The sequence below is a fragment of the Natrix helvetica genome, assembly GCF_964273705.1.
Source record: "Natrix helvetica genome assembly, chromosome: 8".
In the NCBI taxonomy this organism is placed as follows: domain Eukaryota; kingdom Metazoa; phylum Chordata; class Lepidosauria; order Squamata; family Natricidae; genus Natrix; species Natrix helvetica.
The window spans coordinates 5,432,183-5,453,073 of NC_138559.1; the positions used below are offsets into that span (position 1 = coordinate 5,432,183).

Sequence of the window (20,891 nt, forward strand, 5' to 3'; positions counted from 1 at the left end):
TTTAACTTGCTACTATATTTATTCTCTATCAAGTGCTATATAAAAGAATTAGTTTTTCTACTGCAGAGAGAGCAGTACTTTTAAAGAATTTCCTTTGGCAGCAAAACCGTGTGAGTTACAGAAAATGTCATGCAATTCCCCCTCCAACAATTATTTTCCTAGCTTGGCCGGTTTGGTCCCAAACGGGGAGCATTTAGGTTTGGAAAGTAGCATTAATCAAACAAAGGATTGGGTTCCAAATGTGATTTCATTTATTTCCATTTTGATGCAAAACCAAAGCTTTCACTACAGCACAGAGACCAGTTTTACAAAAGGTCGTGAAATGTCGGACATGCACGATGTGATGAAGTGACACAGAAGGATGGGAAGTGGGAGATTCTTCCTTTTAACCAGATGCTATGCTGTCTTCCAAGGAACACTTTTAAAATAACTGAAGAACTGAACTGAAATGTAGCATTACAACTTCCATGTAACATACAACCATTACAACTTCCATGCATTCCTTCAAGTATTGCCCTTCATTAGGTTGCACTCTCCAGACTTCAGTGTTGGGGGTTACAACAATTCTTTGGAAGAATATTGAGTTCACGCTTTTTGAAGTTTCACAAAAGAGTTTAAGGCCAGAACATGTGGGGTTTTATTTTCTCCTTCATCTTCCAAATAAAGATCTAATACTTCATCAATACCTACGTTAAGCTTCCAGCTCAAATCCCAGACCGATTTTATGGCCGCCGGTGCTGAAATTTTTGCCATCAATCAAAGTTGAGAGAGTCAACTTCACACCTGGTAGAAAGAGGACATTGTGAGAGAATGAGAAACAGCAGAATTAGAGAATAAGGGGGGGAAATAATAACACACAGGAGGAGAAAGGCTGGGAAATCTGAAGCACAGAATGCCAGGTCTCAAGAGTCTTAAGTTTTTGTTCGAACTACTATCCGTTTGCTGGAGAGTTTCAACGTGAGAAATCCCCAGACTAGCTTGGTTTAATCTAGCTGCCTTCCCTTCATTTGCCCTTCAGTTCTTGGGACAGGACTCTCTCTTGGCATGAATGTTAGAACACGTACTATTCTTGGCCAGATTCGTATACTCGACTCCTGTGATTCACATGGAATCTCCCTGAGCTATTCTGAATTACAGCTGTCATTGCCTGCATGCTTCCAAGCCAATGATCACAATCGCCAGAAGCTTTGTTACAACTATTATTAAAATGAAAAGCAAATGATTAACGTACCAGGTCGGAGAGTCTGAGTGTAACCAAGTCCAATGAGGCTGGCATTATTCACTTTGGCCTAAAAAGAAATAGAAGTGCAGCACATAAATAACACGTGGGCTCCTTCCTAGGATAAGCATTTATGCATATATCTTGAATGCTGAACTAAAGCTAACAACTTACAGATAAGGAAAAGCTAGTAACAATTGCCCGTAAAAAAAAACAAAAAAAACTTGCTGTGCAAGGATTCTCCTTCACTGACCTTGGATAAATAGTTCCTACAACCCTAGATATAAATCTTGCTGTTCTTCTATCTAAAATTACTGGGAAATAACTTTTTTTTCCAGTCTAGAGGCCATAAATTATTTGATCGTCCACATTCATTAGTAAATAAATAGCTAAAGTTCTGTTAGAAATTAGAGATAATAAAATTGCAATTTTTTTCCTATTTAAGTCTCTAGATCAGTGGTAGTCAACCTTTTTCTACCTACCGCCCACTAATGGATCTTTCTTGATGGAAAAATTTCCTTACCGCCCACCAGTTTTTGCGCAAGTGCAGAATATTTTTTAGAAAGGAGGGTGTTTTTTAAAAAAAGAAATGTACCTACATTTATCTTTTTATTTCTACTTTATGCATGTTTATAATGTTTTTAACTTTATAAAGTTTAATTAGAAAACAATAAAGTAAATTGAAATTAGCTTTACTAGTGATTAATGAGATCTTTGAGGCTGATGCTGTGAGACTAAATATTTGATATCTGGTTCGATTTTCGTAAGGAACAAACTAAGGTCTCCTCTTTCGGTGCTTTTCCTTTTTATCTCTTTTTTTTAATCTTCCTTAGGGCTATGTACAAAAGTAAGGCTGAGCTAGTTAGCCCACTTATTATTATTACCCAACAACAATTCTCTCCTGCCTTTTCTTTCTCCTATTTTGCAACTGCTCTGCTCCGCTTCTGCCTGTCCCTGCTATCAGTTTCTACTCGACTTCTCCTCCTCCTCCTTTCCCCACAACCCCACTCCCTTTTAGCAGTGATGATGTTACCTAGTTTGGTAATGAAATGTCTGTAAGAAAACCACCAAGCTCAGAAAGCAGCAAGGATCCCTATCCCCCACCTCCTCTTTCTCCCTTTCATTCTCCTTTTTGTCTTTTTTGCTCCTTCCCCACCCCACCCCCTTCTAGCACTGATGATGTTACCTAGTTTGGTAATGAAATGTCTGTAAGAAAACCACCAAACTCGGAAAGCAGCAAGGATCCCCTATCCCCCACCTCCTCGTTCTCCCTTTCATTCTCCCTTTTGTCTTTTCTGCTCCCCCCCCCAAGCTCAGAAAGCAGCAAGGATCCCACTATCCCCCACCTCCTCTTTCTCCCTTTCATTCTCCCTTTTGTCTTTTCTGCTCCTTCCCCCCCCCCCCCCCCCCTCTAGCACTTCACCAGCTCAGGCACGACCGGAGCAGTTTCTCTTCTCAGAAATGTCTTCAGTGGAGCGGTGAGGAGCTGAGGAAACTTCTCCGGTCGCGCCTGAGCTGGTGAAGCACAGGCAAGCGCCGTCCCATCGCCAGGGAAACAGTGAGTGAGGTGAATCACGTGGTTGCTCAGATCACACGGGCGCAGCCCGACCAGAGAAGTTTCTCTTCTCAGAAATGTCTTCTCGGGCTGCGCCCGTGTGATCTGAGCAACCAGGTGATTCACCTCACTCACTGTTTCCCTGGCGACGGGACGGCGCTTCTCACGCGCGTTAGTTCAAAAGGAGGTTTTAACCTCCGAAATCCCCACCGCCCACCTGGAATCCCAAAACACCCACTAGTGGGCGGTAGGGACCAGGTTGACGACCCATGGTCTAAACTAAGTAGCAGCAAAAACAGGTGTGGCACATTCAGAGAGGAGGTTCAGAAATTTTGCTAAATGATGGTTTAGTGAGATGCGAATAGTCCGTGCTTGCCCCCAATTCTGCTGTGCAATGTCACATCACCCAAACTTGCCAATGGCTAACAAGCCAACCTCAAATCAGCCTAAAGCTGGCTTAAACTGAAATGAACCACAGTTATGGCAGATTCAGAAAAATCATTAATCAACAAGGAGTTTCCAAACTTCTAAGTAAATAGGAGGAGGAAAGAAGGAGAATATGACATTCAAACAACTCCATTAACCAACGCAGTTCTAATATTCTAGAAAACAGGCAAAATTCTTACCGAGACAGAGGCTTTATCATCCAGCTGGTATTTGGAGGCAATGCCAAACCGAGTGTTATTACTACCGGCAGTCCAAGCAAGACTTACAGCTGTTTCCACCTTGTCATTAACCTTCTGGTAGATTGAGCCACCAAATTCAGTGCCATCATTCCTGTTGGTAAAAATCAGAAGAAATCCCATTTCTGCCCTTAAAATAATTCTGCCTCAATTCAACCCCCCCCCGCCCCGCCACCACACACACAATCACATCTTTTGCTTCCCCTGTTCTCCTTGAGTAAACAGACTGACGTGTCTGAATAATCCAATTGAATAATTTCCCCCTGGCCTTGGCATTCTTTTAATGTACCCAACATTTGAGAGCGAGTGATTTACAAACATTCCTCAAGAACAGTTGGAATCCAAAAGGTTACAAAAATATGAATTTCTCCAGCTGTACCAAGGGATGGAGCAGGCACACACAAGTAAAGTTAAAAATCATGTACCAATTCTCGAAATCAGAAACGTGGTTACACTTTTTCTAAATAACATGCTTTATTCAAAGACCTGAGCTTTCATTAGATCCTTCCAAATTCCTGATTTTTTTAAAAAAAGTTGCCACAGCCTTTTCCCTACAATCAGTGTAGATACAGGAAAGAAGAACTGGGAAGAAATATAAACAAGGAGTTCAAATTTTTCAGGATTACTACAACCAGCCAATTAGCTGTGTCTGCACACTCTGACCCGGTCAGTATTCTCAAAACTTAGGGCCTTTTTCAAACCACAAAATAAAAGGTTTATCAGCTGCTTCTCTACCAAAATCTCAACTGATAAGACAATTAGGAAAGAAACCTTCTGTTTTAGGTACAGCAAGGCTTCATTTAGTCTGAAGTCTGCACTCCCTCCCGCTCCCACTTGCTCACATTCAGCCCCCGCCCACCTCTTGTCTTCCATCGGTACTTACACATTTGTATGCAGCTGGAAATCTGTTGCCTTGTAACCCAAGGCAAAATTATTCTGTGAAAGTTTGGATTTAGCGGTGTCAAAAGCCATCTGATAGCCAGCCAGCCAACCATCATAGCCCAAAACAGCCCAGCCATGAATGGTCGGCCCTGAAAGATCGATGTCAACGTTACAACCTAAATTTATATATTCTCGTTTGTAAGATGTCTTCAACTTCCCACTTTTCTTCCTGGCAAACGGGAGGTAAAGAAGAAGAAGAGAAAATGGAGTCAGGCTGTCTAGCATATATAGACCATGTTTTATTGACATTTTCTACTACATGTTAAGGATCAAAGCTTTCTCCAACTCAATGTTATGAAAACAGTCAGCAACAAAGTCCCTGCAATAGTTAGAAGGCATCGATGGGATCCCCAAACTGTATTTTGTTGACATGTTAAAGATATGTTACACACACGTAGAAGGACATTTTCTATTACCCTGTTCCCCTGAAAATAAGACCCCTCCGGATATATGGCAGCAGCCATGAGATGATCATGCTCACCACCTCCTGCATCTCAAAAATAACGTATTTTTCGGAGTATAAGACGCACCGGAGTATAAGACGTATCAAGATTTCGAAGAGGCAAATTTTTAAAAAGTTTCTCCCAAAAATGGCCGCTTTTTGCAAAAATTGGCCCTTTTCCCCCCCAAAAAAGGCATGAATAGCCTTTAGGAGGCTTGTAGAGTGCTCCTGAGCGCTGGGGGGGGGGGCAAAATTGATTTCTGCCCTCTCCAGCCTTCAGAAGCACTCTGAAAGCCTCCTAAAGGCTATGCACGGCCATTTTGGTGAAGGGTTTCAGGAGGCAAAAAGAGGCTGTATTCAGTGTATAAGAAGCACCCAGATTTTCAGCCTCTTTTTTGAGGGAAAAAGGTGCGTCTTATACTCCAAAAAATACAGTAATAAAACCGCCCCGAAAATAAGGCTCAGTACTTATTTCGGGGGTCAAAAGAAAATAAGAGCCACCTCATTTTCTGGGAACACGGTAACAACTAATCTCCCATAGCCTGGTAATTTTCCAAAAGTGGAGTTCCAGGAGAGAGGGGGTGTCATGGATTTAGAACAGCTGTATATATATAAATGTTATACCACATCCTACAAGGGAAGGGATGTAACGAAAGAGGCCTTTTAGAGGAATACTTACCCTGTATTTGGTACAAACATGGTTTCAAGACTCAACTTCATTCCCTCAGCCAACTGCAAGTGAAAAAAGGAAAGGAATACATTGATTCTTTCTCCCCACAGTATGGGTTACATTTTTTGGGGTCCTGTTTTAGGATCCCCTACTTAACACTTCTTGTTCTCTCCATAAATCACAGCAGAATTGTAACACCAACAAATGAAAGAGCTGCTGTAATGGTGTCCTACAAGTGGTGTTTTAATTTTACAAACAAGGCACAGTTCTCATTTACCATTATAGCATGAAGCTCCTGGATTATTGGAAACTGAGAATTTGCCCTTCAATCACCTAAGCCAGGGGTGTCCAAACTTGGGAACTTTAAGACTTGTTGACTTCAACTCCCAGAATTCCCCAGCCAGCCATGCCAGCTGGGGAATTCTGGGAGTTGAAGTGCACAAGTCTTAAATTCCCCAAGTTTGGACACCCCTGATCTAAGCAGTATCCAAGCAGCATTGCTATGTACATACATGAAATGAGGTAGTCCTTCAATTACCAGAAGGTTAACTGCAAGTCAGAAGAATGCAGAACATCTTAAAATCTCCCCAAAATTAGGACTCATGGAATTCACGATTTTCTCACTCAGAATTCCTCCTCCTAATCTTTTGCTACTAGGAGACCAATCCACCCAATGCCCATCCTCAGATTTTAATTCTCCAAGGATTTCCATAGATCTAGTGCTACCCATGCTCATTTATTATTTATTTACTAATCAAATTTACACCCTGCTGCTGACAAAATAGGAAAATACACTAACAGTATATTACATAGCATAATGTTACTCTAGTTATTTTAAATTTGTACAGATCAGGATGAAGATCTGATCTAGGAAAAATGTGGGGGGAAATGATTTTTTAAAAACATTTCCTTTATAATGCCCAAAATCTATTTTATTCTGGACTGCACAGAATAAATTAAGCACAATTCATTGTACTACCTGTACTAATACAAGAGGTGTCTTAGCGTAAATTCCCCATTCTTACCTTATCTTCCATGGTGAGCTCTGTGCCTAAGGTGTTGTCAGTGTTCCATTTCTGAGTGAATGTAAGTCCATAATCCTTAAATTTATACTTAGTCTCAAGGTTGCCTGAGGCTTTGCCTGTGTCTGTATTGGAAGAGCCACTAGTAGTAAATTCCTGTAAACAAATTACATTTATCTTAAGTTGCAAAGATTTGGGCCTTTAACATGTAATGTTAACAAATTATACAATTTCCATCTACAACAGGGGTGTCCAATCTTGCCAACTTTAAGACTTGTGACTTCAGCTCTCGGAATTCCCCAACCAGCCATGCTAACCCTTGCCAAGATTGGACAGCCCTGATCTACAACAGGGGTTAGCAGCGTTATAAATGTAGTCTACTGAATTTCAGGACCATATCAAGATATATTTCCCCTGTCCAAGGTCTTATCATTCAGGGTGTGCCATGACACCGAGAAAATTATATCATTCCATACTACTATTGATCTATTAATATTGATAGTCTATTAATTCAGCATCAAGCTTTCTTGATTCTTTTCATTCTGGAGTCTTGGACTTAAGTTTCAAAACTCCCGTGCAAGAAAATCAGTGTTGATTTTTGCTCTGTATCTTCCTTAGTAGCCTTTTGGAAGAATATGAGAGGGCATCAGAAAGAGACCAATATTCTTCATCCATTTCTGTCAAGTGCCCTACTTCTTGTTTCAGTCATGCCCCACAGGCAGCCCTCAACAGAGGGGAACAGGAAAAATGCTGCCCCTCCCTACTTACTTTAATAAAACAGAATGTGCTTAAAGCTATCATACATTAGATCATGTAATACAAGACAGATATTTTAAAATCAAACATGAGACAGAAGAAATAAATCCCATTATTCCAGGTTAATATATATTTTGCAAAGATGTAGAGGGTGTTCAGCCCTTCTGGTGGTTGGCCAAAAAGCTAGTGGGAGAAATAATCTTTCATTCCCCCACCTCCCCCCGAGACAAATTTCAAAAACTAAAGTCCCCACTAGAAATTCCACACTGATATAGATGCCAATAAAAAAAGAAAGTAAGTATGCAACATTTACAATTAATCTGATCAGGGTTTAGGCCCTTAGACTGCTTTTAATAGTCAAGCACAATTTTAGAATTAGTGAGAATTTCTAAGCAGGTGAAGAATGGGCTGGAAAGGGTGCATGTGATAAAGAATGGGCAAATGTTTTATGCCAATTTCTCATTCTTTGGACAGTTCCAATATAAATGGTTTTTCTTAATAATGCAACACTTAGAGCCTCTTTATCACATTTTTTTAACCATCGGAATGGCTTTGAGACAGACTGGATCACGGTCTAAATAAATAAATCTTAACAAAAAGCATATAGAAGAGAATATAGTGTATTCTTACCAGCTAATTACACATCCAAAAACAGTGTTGCATGAAAAAAGGGGGAAAAATTACATTAGCACTGTTAATCCATCAGTAAAATTTGATTAATCCTACATATTACCACTTATACCTGGATTTCCAATTATATCAATCATTATATATTCCTGCAGTTATTTATCTCTCTTGGTATAATTGTTCCAATATGCCAGACAAATGCATGATAAAATTGCCATCAATCAAAGTCTTTCTTTGCCAGTTACTAAATCCACACTCCAAATTATTAAACTGTGGAAAAGTTATCAGAAAACACTGATAGGGAGGTAAGATTTGGGGATTCTAAAAAGGAATATTTGTAGGGGCTACGTCTTTAGTATTACAGAGATTTTCCTAGATGTTTCACAAAGCCTTCTGTTACAGGAATTATTTAGTAAGGTCACTGCTTACCACTCCGCTGGAGGACTTGGTCTTCAAATCTAACTTGACCATTCCAAACCCTAAAATTAAAATACAAAGCAAAATAAATGATGTGATAAACCACATTTATTTGTCTGAAATAGTTACAGACAAAGGCAACATGAGCATGTCACTTAATAACAGGAATTCCAGTTGTTTGCCTGGTCCTGTCATGCTCTTCTGAAGTTCTTACCACGCTCAGGAAAAATCTAAAGGTTTATCTATCCCCACAGAAACCCTTGGAATAAGTAAAAGTTACCATTCTCAGAAACTGAATTAATAATAATTGATTTTTTGGAATAGAAAAAATAGATTTTTCCAAAATTATGTCGTGAAAAAATATCAAGATTATTTATTAATCATGACCTGTTATTACACTCCCTTTATGTTCCACAATTAGTGAAGTCTAGAAAAATACATTTTTAAAATGTTTGAGTCCTGAGCACTGCAAAAAAAAATCTTGCAAGTTTAATGTTATCCAATTGATAAAAATCAACATTTTTATAGTGACCTGAAAAGAGGATTTCCCTAAGAGATAAGTAGTACCAGAGTATCATTTTTCTAGATGGCTAGTCTAAGGCTGAGGTGAAAAGAACAAAACTGGGTTTGTGGGCATTACGTTACTCACCATATCCTTTGTTGAATACATCCCTAGCAGATTTCCCCAAGTCACAATAAGCTGGTGGAATATTCTTGGGGTCTATAAAAAGCAGAATTGCAACAGATTTAGAGATAACTCAAGCATATACATGGACACAACCTCACTAGCGGTTCACAACTCTTTGTATGTCACAAGTGATGAAGTCCTGACAGTCTATTCACAAACCTTCAGGGATAGAAAATTTGTGAAAAATACTGTATGTTGAAAAACACAACACCCAACAATTAAATTAGACTCCAGCAATACATTTCTTCCAAGGCACCGCCCTCCCTTGTACATCCTTCCAACAATAACATTATGACTCATTTCAAGAATTCTTCATTCCTGCCCATCCTGCACAGATTTTTGATCCCAAATTTCTTGACTCCTCTACAAGAAATTTCCAGGCCTGTGGGAAGCCAGAAGTTGGAAAGCGAGTTGAAGTTCAACAGGGTATCTTATTTCTTTGAGAGGAAATGTTGTTTTCTTCCTGATTTTGGACCCTGGGACCTCTCTCTTTATATTAATAATCGGCTGCTGGCTTTGTCGTGTGGATTTCTTGCTGTGTTGTTCCACTCACAAAAATGAAATACTGTTCACTAACAACCTTATTGCTACTAAGCATGTTTTCCGGCTTCTCAAAAAATGTAATAGTTTTTTTCCCCCTGAAATTTGCTCAACAAGAATTTTAATCTTGCCAGACATGGTTTCTAATATGGCCCCTCAGAAAACAAGCAAGAACTCCTTGCAAATGTTCAACAAAACACAAGATCAAAGCAGTAACTTTCTTATTAACATACACCATCCCAGGACTCTTGGTTTCTAATTATTTACTTGAAACGTTTGAACATCTCTAAGAACACATATATTTATGCAGACATTTATAGAGCAAGAGTGAGGAAAAGACCTACCTGACACTCTAGGGGGACAGGAGTACATGGTTGCAGACTCTGTATTTCACAGCTTAGCTCCTAAATCATTTACCTCACTGTGAATCTACAGAAGGACTCGCCTGTTTTAAGTATACCTGTCCAGTATGGAAGAGAGGAAAAAGAGTCATTATGATATCATTAGAATATAATAACTAACACATAACATACTGTATGTTTAATATTCCCAAAATTCTGAACCCCTAATCCTGAATTTGATGTACACTTAGAATACTACTCCAATAAAGAGGATCTAATACATTCCTAGGCCAGGACGATATACCTGATACAGCATTCTATTTAATACCAAGGAAATTCAAATCACAGTTTTATTTTAGACAATATTCCGGTATGACACTAAATCAGTTTCCATTTCTCAGTCTAAACATATTTCACATAATTCTTTTGGCATCCCTAACTTTTAGGTCCCAATAAGTTGAACGGATTTCTTGATGAATATTTTTGATTAACCTCAAAACACATTTGAGTGTGCCAGCAACATACTAATTCCAAATATTATTTTCAGCAACTTCTATGAGAATCAGAATATTGTTAAGTGCTAGATACACATTCTCATACTATACCATAAGTTGTTGACAAGGTATTCCAGTTTCTCTGAAAAATGTATATTTACCTAAATTTAGGTTATTAATTCCAACCTACATTCTTTCTATCGGAAAGATTCTGGATGTGAAAAGCAACAAATACTACTGGCTTTATCTTAAATAAAATTCCAAAGAGTAAGCACCCCACTCCAAATATATAGCAAGCCATCATGGACAATCTATGTGAATAGCCATGTCATGCAAAATATGCCATTTGTTTATTTAATCAAATATATATGCCCACTTTTCTCACCCAAAGTGAGACTGTGTAGCGTACAATAAGGCCAATGATTCACCCATAGTGTAAAACCAATTAAAATAATTACAGTAATTATTAAAACCAAGTGCACGAGAGGTTTAAAATCAGAATGTTACATGTTGTGCGGTCTCCCTGCTGTCTAAGGCATCCCCAGGCCTGTTGAAGAAACCATGTTCTGAGAGCTTGACCCGACTATCTAAAGGGACATTCTAAGTGTTCCAATAATAGTGTGACCTTGAAGTGTTCTACTTCTGGAACACCTAGGCAGGTCCAGTGAGACATTACTGGACACTTGGGAATGGGCTTGCTTTGATGTAACAATCTGTTCCAGAGTCAGAACAGTGTGATAGAAACATTTGCATATTTCTAAGCACGGGATTGTGTGCATTTGAGGGATGTGCATGTACAATAAGTAAGTACTCCAACGTTGGGGGGGAGGATTTTTCCTAAAATGCATTCAAAACATATAAAAGCATCACAGATGCCTGCTTCCTTCCATCTGAATGTTGGCGTAATGGATGCTACTGTGACATTTCTTGAGCAGGTTTTTATAAAAAAATAATAAAAAGTCGCACTTGTTTTAATACATTTGTTGAGAATTTGTAAGCAAAGAAATCTGCTTTTTTGGACTGACCTCAGACTATTGATAGGATACAACTCTGTGTCAACGAAGAACAGATATGTCAGCAAAAACAGCACATTCGCATTCAGTAATCCCATCCCTAACCTTACCGCTTACTATTCTCTGCAAGTTAATGATTCCCGAAACTTACAGACGTCTTTAAAAAAACAGATTCAGACTAAGCCTTTCCGTTCTTTGCATTAATTCTTGTCACAATAAATGATTCTTCCAAAAATATACATTGCTCAGCAAAAAGTATGTAGAAATATTCTACTTTTGTAAGTGTCCATGACATGCACATCTTCTGCTATTTCATTATAATCCTTTTTCAGTTCTAAGAGTATAGAATAACAGCGTTGGAAGGGACCTTGTAGATCATCTAGTCCACCCCACCCCCACCCCCATCCAAGCAGGAGACACCATTTCTGACAGATGGCAGTCCAGTCTCTTCTTGAAAGCTTCCAGTGATGAAGCTCCTCCTGTCCTTGCTCATATCAAATGATGCTTAGATAAAAGTCACTTCACTACAGAAAAAAAGATAGGACCAAGAGTATCTTGTGTACAGACTGAGTGTAAGTATGGACAAGTTATTATCTCTCTCTCTCTTCTTCCCCCCCCCCCCAATCACTTCCTGTGTTTAGTTTAGGAGAATATAAACATTATTAGTTTTTTGGCTTGGCCAAGAAATCTGACTTAGGAGAGGGGAACAAATTACTAATGCAATTTCCAGAGTTAGAATCTACACTATTACAAAAATACACTAGTTTCAACTACCATTCAATCTGTATCATTTCTCAGGTGAAAAAAAAGCATCACTTTCTAATAAAAAAGACTGTTGGTAAGTTATTATTTCAACGACACAATTCAGGAAACTCATAATCTTGGGGGAAGGTTTGGAGGAGAACACCCTCCATGTTGAATTCAAAGCATCACTTTCTAATTTATACAACTTATGCAATTTGTCTCATTCATGAGGTTTTTGCAAAGGGCATTTCAAATAATAGCCCATTCCATTTTTTCCCCTACACGTGCCTACTTTGTCTGAATAGCTTCTACTCAGATTGCTTGCTAATAGGGAAACATGAGCTTTGTGTAAGACAGCAAAATTCACCCTTGCACTGATGCTGTGCTCAACTGAAACTATACCACGTGGCTCAGTCTTACCAGAGGTTGGTTCATGGTATGAACTACAAGATCAGCACCTTACTGATTTTCAACAGCAGTGCCTTCCACAAGCTTAGGTGCTTCTGTGAATGACAACATTATAAGGTGGGCTCAGAGTGGAGTGCTCTTTCAGACTGGTATTGCAGCACAGCATTTCCACATGAGCGTACCAAAAATTCAAATAAAACCCCTTGCAAAATTCATATCTGTATTAATATGTACCTAGCCAAGTTGATGCATGGTAATCCAGCCAACTGCAAGCTGTAACTACTAGGGACTTTTAAACTAAGCTGTATCAACTCATCATACAATAGTTTTGAAAATAAACACTGGAATTGAGTTATTTCCTATTTTCCCCTTAGGATAAAAGAATCTGCTTCCTTGAGGCACCAGTAAATTTCCTTTTGAATTGATGTAACAAATATGGGAGGAGTTTTAGCTCAATCTTCCTATAACACTATAAATGAATCGCTTTAATAACCTAGATCAGGGGTTTCAAACTCACAGGCCAAGGGCCGCGTCACATGTTGACCACGGCCATCCACGGTTTAGCGAAGCAGAAAAAAGTTCCCAATACATCAAGGGGTGATGACGTAACGGTGTAAGTTTGACACCCCCGACTTAGATGAACTATAAAGTAGTATAACCAAACCAACAAGTTTGCACAACAGGTTAAGTACAAAAATGCAAACAAATGTATGCATGTATATATTTGATTTATGTTCACACGACTCTAAACAAGAATGTGTGTCGGTATTCCTAGATACAACCCATCGGCTGATTCACAACAGCCTCAGGTATTAAAGCTGAAGCACTTTATATACATGGCACAATACATGTATCCTCAAATACAGTCTCACATAGGACTTAATAGAAGCCTTAGAATATATTGCAAGAGGTGAACTAGACAAAGGACTAGAACACATTTTTGAATATGTTGGGAATACAACTTTTCACCTTTTAGCCACTTTTTAAGTTTGTTTTTAAAAGATTAGAATACCAAGGTAGCCAGATGGTGTTTTTTTTTTTTAAAAAATTGTGGATTGTGACATCATTGCTGACTTCGCAGCATGTGTAATTCCCCATATGTGACCTAATTAGGGAGAAGGGAGAGGGTATTATTGCATGCTCTAATTCATTCTTCATTTTCAATTTGGGGGGAGGGGGCGGGAGAAACGGAACTAAACATTTGACCAGAATGACATAAGGTGAAAGATAGATCGGGAAGTACTTAGTTCTTGAGTTTCTGATAAAAAGACATATGATAAATAAATAAGGATCTCTATTCAACCAAAAAGCTCTTTATGGCCTGAACCTTGTGAACCTTCAAGATTTTAAAATGTGGTTTTGCCATTCTAGTCGTGGGCATCCACCACCAGAATGATGGATGAGACAATTTTTGGGGAGTGCATAATTGGAGAGTCCTGGTTGTATGTTCTTTATGTAGGTTTCTGCATTTATGTTCTTGATGTTATATGGCTTTTGATTGCAAGACAGCATTATTTTCTTTGGGATTTTATTTGATACATGCCACCAGAGTCATGAATCAATTTGGGTTGCTTTAGGTTATGAATACATGCCACTCAAAGCTATTTTGAAGGATATAATTCAAATGTTATTTATACCACTTTCCCACTAAGTCCTAGCATCCTCTTTAATAAAGATGACTATAAACTAGTTTACATATAAGCATGCTGGTCACCAGCTGCTTGAAGCAGAGGACAGACATTCTTCAAATGTTTTTATCTTACCCTATCCGTTTCAACGTTCAGATTAAAAAATAAATAAAACAAGCACCACCGCCCAATAATCATGCTAGTTGAAGTCTGGGCCATAGTCCAACCCATCTAGATGGTACCAAGTTGGGCAATTCTACATAAAACCAAGTTGGCTGGACAGACACCTGGCCTAGTTTAACTCCGCTTCTTCAATTCTACATTTTAAAACGTAAGAGGCAGTCAAACATCCTTTCCACAGCTGCATTTATTCTATTCTGCTACCTTACCTTTCTTGCCAAGGAGCCAAGTCACTATATTGGTCCCTCCCATGTTGATCTGTACAGCCATCCTTGTCAGAAAGGCTGGATTCAAAGACACTTTCTGCAGGGTGCTCAAGGCTATGCAAGGGTCTGAACCTCAATCTGATTATGATGCACACGCTCCATCTCCTGTTTCATTTTCAGCCCAAGCATCTCCAATTCCAAGCCCATATTATAACCAATCCTTTCCCAGACATGTCAGAACCGTAATTCCTAGCAAACACACCTGAAGGTTGGGAGGCTCGGAACCTACCCATCTTGCACAAAGATGACTTTGCTTCCACCCTGCTGCCTCTCCATGGCAGCCTCTGCCCTCAGCATATTAAACCAAATCCCAAGGTTAATAAATCAAAATGGCTCCTACCAAGCCAAAGTAAACAATGCGCATTGTGACCTCATGGGATACACCAGTCTCCACACCAGCCCTCAAGGTGAGGTCTTATGTGTTGAGTTTGGCTTAGCATCAGGATTTGTTCTGTTTTATTTATTTTATATATCCCATTTTATTTTTACAAATAACTCAACACACCTTCCTATCCTGGTTTGTTTTATTTATATCCCACTTTGTTATTTTTACAAAAAACTCAAGGCGGCGAAGATATCTAACACACCTTCCTATCATATCTTGTTTTATTTATTTATATCCCACTTTATTTTTACAAATAACTCAAGACAGCCAATCTAACACACCTTCGTATCATGCTTTGTTTTATTTATTTGTATTCCACATTATTTTTATAAATAACTCAAGGTTGCAAACATATCCAACATTCCTTCCTATTGTGCTTTGTTTTATTTATTTATATATTTGTATGTACCCTTTATTTTTACAAATAACTCAAGGCAGCAAAGATATCCAACACAACTTCCTGCAGTAGTTTTATTTATTTATTTATATCCCACTTGTTTATTTTTACAAATAGCTCAAGGCAGCCAACCTATCTAAGACACCTTCCTATCATGCTCTGTTTTATTTATTTATATCCCATTTTGTTATTTTTTACAAATAACTCAAGGCTGCGAAGATAATATCCCACTCACCTTCCTCCCACCAAATTTGCCAGCATCCTGTATAACTGGACTCACTGGGGGGGGGGGGGGGAGGCTTACTGGGAACCCGTCCCTTCACCTGCAGAGGCACCAGGTGCCTGTAAGGCTTAGCGTAGGGGGAGGCTTGTTTAAGGAAGGGGAGCATGTCTGGATCCCAGAAATGCCCCTTCCCCACCCCTTTGCCCCCCCATATGCCCTCATGCCCCTCACATCTCCTTCCACATGCCCTCATGCCCCCCACGTACCCCCATCTCATGCCCCCCATCCTCTCATGCCCCCCCCCACATGCCCTCATTGCCCCCCATCCACACCCCTATGCCCCCCCACATGTCCTCATGTGCCTCCATGCTCCCTGCACACCCTCATGCCCCCGCCTTTCCTCATGCTCCCCTCATCCCCTCACAACAGCTCCGACCTTCCCCACAGAAAACGAGTAAACGAGTGCGGGATGCTCAAGCGCGGCCTTAATAGAGATTAATATAATGTATTACATTATAATATAAATGAATATAACTAATACAACCAAAAGGGAGGAGTGTGCTCCCCACAACCCCTCCCAGAGACCTCAGCCCCACCGAAGTCCCCGAGGCCTCGAGCCTCCCCGGCTGCCCCTCCGTGAAGGGGGGAAAAAGAGGTGAGGGAACAAGCTCCCCCCGCCCGCAAGCCGCCTCCCTCGCCCACCGGCCGCACCTCAGGGGCGCCTCCTCCGCCGCCTCAGCCTCGGCCGCCTGACCGTCCCTCCGTGTCAAAAGCTGAAGGTCTCTCTCCCTTCGTTTCTGCGCACCGCGCAGGCGCAACGCTCGAGGCCTGGCTTAGGCCACGCCCTTTTGGCCGAACACGGCTGGCGAAGGGCGCAGGCGCGTCGATCCCCGCCGGTTCTTGCGCAGCCTTTCTCTTTTCCTTTTTTTTATAAACCGCGCACGCGCGCTAAGGCCTTCTATGGTTTCAAACTCCGAATGGAGTGTTTTCCTCCGGCTTGTTTTAATGGGCGCCTACGATGATTTCACCATAATTAAGCAATAGCCCTTAAATTTATATACCGCTTCACGGTGCTTTACAGCCCTCTCTAAGCGATTTACAGAGGCAGCATATTGCCTCCCAACAATCTGGGTCCTCAATAATGGTTTGGTCTACTTCAGATGAACAGAGTTGGAAGGGACCTTGGAGGTCATCTAGTCCAACCTCCCCCCACCCCCGCCCAAGCAGGAGACCCTACACCATTTCTGACAGATGGAACAAAGTTGCCTTCAGAAGTTGTGGGAGCTTCATTGCTGGAAGCTTTCAAGAAGAGACTGGGCTGCCTTTTGTCAGAAATGGTGTAGGGTCTCCTGCTTGGGCAGGGGGTTGGACTAGATGACCTACAAAGTCCCTTCCAACTCTGTTAATCTGAAGTAGATGGCACTCCACTCTCTTCTTGAAACCCTCCAGGGATGAAGCTCCCATAACTTCTGAAGGCAACTTCTGTTCTACTGGTTGATTGTTTCCACTGTCAGGAAATTCCTCATTTCCAGGTTGAATCTCTCCTTGGTCAGTTTCCATCCATTGTTCCTTGTCTGGCCATCAGGTGCTTTGGAAAACAGCTTGACCTTCTCCTCTCTGTGGCAGCCCCTCAAATATTGGAAGACGGCTATCATGTCTCCCCTGGTCCTTCTGTTTACTAGACTAGCCGTGCCCAGTTCCTACAACCGTCCATCGTAGGTTTTAGCCTCCAGTCTCCTAATCATCCTGGTTGCTCTTCTCTGCTCTTTTTCTAGAGTCTCAACATCTTTTTTATAGTGTGGTGACCAAAACTGGATGCAGGATTCTAGGTGTGGGTTTACTAAGGCTATAAAGCTGCATAAGACTATAAAATACTGCATCCAGTGACTACCTCAAGGTGTGGTGGCTCAGTGGCTAAGACACTGAGCTTGTCAATCAGAAAGGTCAGCAGTTCGAATCCCTAGTGTCAGGTAACGGAGTGACTTCCTGTTACTTGTCTCAGCTTCTGCCAACCTAGCAGTTTGAAAGCACATAAAAATGCAAGTAGAAAAATAGGAACCACCTTTGGTGGGAAGGGAACAGCGTTCTGTGCTCCTTTGGCATTTAGTCATGCTGGCCACATGACCATGGAGGCATCTTCAGACAGCGCTGCCTCTTCAGCTTTGAAACAGAGATGAGCACCACCCCCTAGAGTCAGGAATGACTAGCACATATGTGTGAAGGGAACCTTTACCTTTATTAGTACCTCACTTGATCTTGATTGAATCCCTTCCAATAATTGCTTGGAAATTGCAGTTGAGAAGATTGGCAAACTTCCACTCAGGAATAGTTTTTAGAAGAGGGGAAAAAACACTTCAGAAGAGGTGGGGATATTCTGAGTTAATTGTCCTCTAATAAATGCATTAAATCTTGTAATTAATCATGACACCAGCAACTTGGTATTGATTTGCGTCTGATTTTGCATTGAAGATTTCTTAAGAAATCAATTTTCTCCTGCCCTTGAGAAACCAAATGTAAATTAATGCACCACATCTTGCTCTTCAGCATTATCTTCCCTCTTGCAGGGGCTTCAGCAGATCGATAGGCTTTGTGGTCACGAGGTCTGGTGCAGGGAAAATATGCGGCTTCGTTCCATTGGAACCAACAGGACAAAAGTCACCCAAGGTGACGTGACATGTCTTCTTTACGGAGGGTGATGGACACACTGCTTTGACCGGGCATCCTGATGGTGGCGATGCATCACGAGCCCCCACCTGCCTCCAAATTAAGATAGCACCGTTTCCAGGGACCCACCCTGATGGGATCTAACAACTCCGTGCGGGGAACAACTGCCGACTTTGGCTGTCTATTGCACTATTTATATGCATAATTTTCTATTTGGTTTGTCATGTTTATGTAGTGTATATTGGAGGTGGTGACCCTTTCAGAGCTGTATGCAACAAAATTTCATTTTAATGGATGCAGATTAGTGTACATTCAAAGGGACAACAAAGTTCCTATTCCAGGGGTGTCAAATTTGTGGCGTCACATTATCGTGATGTATCGCGACTTCTCCCCCCCTTCGCTAGACTGGGGTGGGCTTGGCCAGCGTGTGACACATCCATCCCGCAAATTTGATACCTGTTCCATTCTTTTACTCTATTCCATTATTCTATTCTATTAGCTCAGATTCAGGCTGCAGAACCTCAGGCCACCAGAGGGCAGGAAAAACATGGTGTCTCTGAGGCCCCCTCATGGCAACCTGGTGTTTTGCACCCGACAGGGCCATTCTAACAGCACTTGGAGGGACGTAGTGGCTCAGTAGCTAAGGCGATCAGAAAGGTCGGCAGTTCAAATCCCTAGTGCCACATAACGGAGTGAGCTCTCTCGTTTCTTGTCCCAGCTTCTGCCAACCTAGCAGTTCAAAAGCACATGAAAATGCAAGTAGAAAAATAGGGGCCCACTTTTTTTAGTGGGAAAGCAACAGCGTTCCACGGGCCTTTGGCATGGAGTCATGCTGGCCACATGACCAGATACGTCTTCGGACAGCGCTGGCTCTTTGGCTTTGAAAGGGAGATGAGCACCATCCCCTAGTCAGGAACGGCTAGCACACGTGCGAGGGGAACCTTTACCTTTAAAAGCACTTGAGAACATGGAATCGCCTTACGGTGGATTCATGTGAATAGTCAGTCAATCCAATCCAACCTTTCACCTGAATTCTACAATGGAACCAAGCCCTTAAGAACAAAGTGCCCCTGGACTTTTTATTTTTTTTAAAAAGGTGTTACAAAAGGTCATTTTTGAACTTTGGAGCTGCTCAGAAGCTGCTGACTTTATAAGCCTTTTCCTGTGTAGGGTACATAAGATTTTCATGCGTCAACAGGTGATTGCAAAATCCATCCTTTTGTTCACTGGGCGTTTTCATGTTTGCAGAAATGCAGATTTTGAAGTCATTGTTAGACAATCATATTAGTTTACGATGACCAAAACAAACAAAAACGGGAGTCAAGAAGGCTTATATTGTTTAATAAAGTCTTAATTGGAAAAGATGCTGCCAAACTATTTAAATCAGGTGTCCAAACTTGGGAACTTTTAAGACTTGTGGACTTCAACTCCCAGAATTCCCCACAAGTCTTAAAAGTTCCCAAGTTTGCACACCCGATTTAATGCCTCCCAATACAGGTTTGCCTCAACTTACAACCAGTTGAGCCCCAACCTTTCTATCGCTAAGTGAGACATTTGACTGAGCTTTGCCTACTTTTTATTTTTCTTTCCAGTTAAGTGAATCACAAGTTAATAACATGGTTAAGTGAATCTGGCTTCCCCCTTGACTTTCCTTGTCAGATCAGGAAAGGGGATCCATAAGATCCCAGAACACTGGAACCGTTGAGTCAGTTGCCAATCATCAGAATTTTAATCACATGATCTTGTGAAAAAGTCATGTTCCTTTTCAGTGCCATCAGAACTTCAAAATGGTCACTAAATGAAATGTTGCAAATTGAAGATGACCTGCATTTATTCCCCCGAATAATGAGACTCTCAAAGAATTTCAGTGCTTGAAAAGTTTCTCTCCAATTACTGAGAAATATGGGCCAGGAATATTATTTTGAATCTTTTTTTTTTTTTTTTTTTTTGCTAAAACAGCACTAAAAGGTAAAGATGCTTTTGATATTAGCTCATCTAACTCAAATTAGCCATGCTTTTCTGCAGTATAGTGCCCCATTTCTTAATTTTCGTGGTTAAATAGGAATAACTCTGCTTTTGAGATCACACAAGAGTGACTGCTACTTTTGTCGGCTATTAAGGAAATGTTTAAAAATGGAAATCATTAGTTTGTAACGTGTTATTCTGGTTTTTTCCCTTATCTTTAAGCATGTTGAAGCCAAAATAGCTGCCTACATTCAGTTATTTAGCTGTTTGCTCGGCAAGGCATGCAAACATTGTATATTAAGATAATTTTCTTTAGTTTTAAGAACATTGGTGTGGGTTAAGCATTGGAAGGTAACTGCCCAGTATTTTTGTGATTTTCTCTTGTAGGAACACGACTTTCCCCAATTTAATGGCATTGCCCCCCCACAAAAAAAATTATCCAGCTCCGACTTGCATATTGGTGGCAGTTGATCCAGGTGTGCTTACCTGAACAAGTTAAATCCAGAATAAAATCTCACAAAGGCAATTGGTCTCATGCACAGCTTTTCCTTGCTGCTTTTTAAAACCAGTTTATCATTAACTTCTGCTACTGCTTATCATCCCCTAGTCAGTCCCAAATCAT

At 40.6% G+C, this 20,891-nt stretch overlaps 1 protein-coding gene across 1 annotated transcript; it reads right to left on the reverse strand.

The window, feature by feature from the left end:
• Positions 1-228: 228 nt before the first annotated feature.
• On the reverse strand, positions 229-16,497 carry VDAC3 (voltage dependent anion channel 3). The gene is made up of 10 exons (XM_081960819.1): positions 16,352-16,497; positions 9,906-10,021; positions 8,983-9,054; positions 8,346-8,395; positions 6,537-6,689; positions 5,521-5,573; positions 4,341-4,568; positions 3,401-3,551; positions 1,232-1,289; positions 229-783 (listed from the first exon to the last, which is right to left on the reverse strand). Exons 2-10 carry the CDS (start codon positions 9,931-9,933, stop codon positions 692-694), a joined length of 885 nt encoding a protein of 294 aa, XP_081816945.1. The 5' UTR covers positions 9,934-10,021; positions 16,352-16,497; the 3' UTR covers positions 229-691.
• Between the last annotated feature and the right edge of the window lie 4,394 nt (positions 16,498-20,891).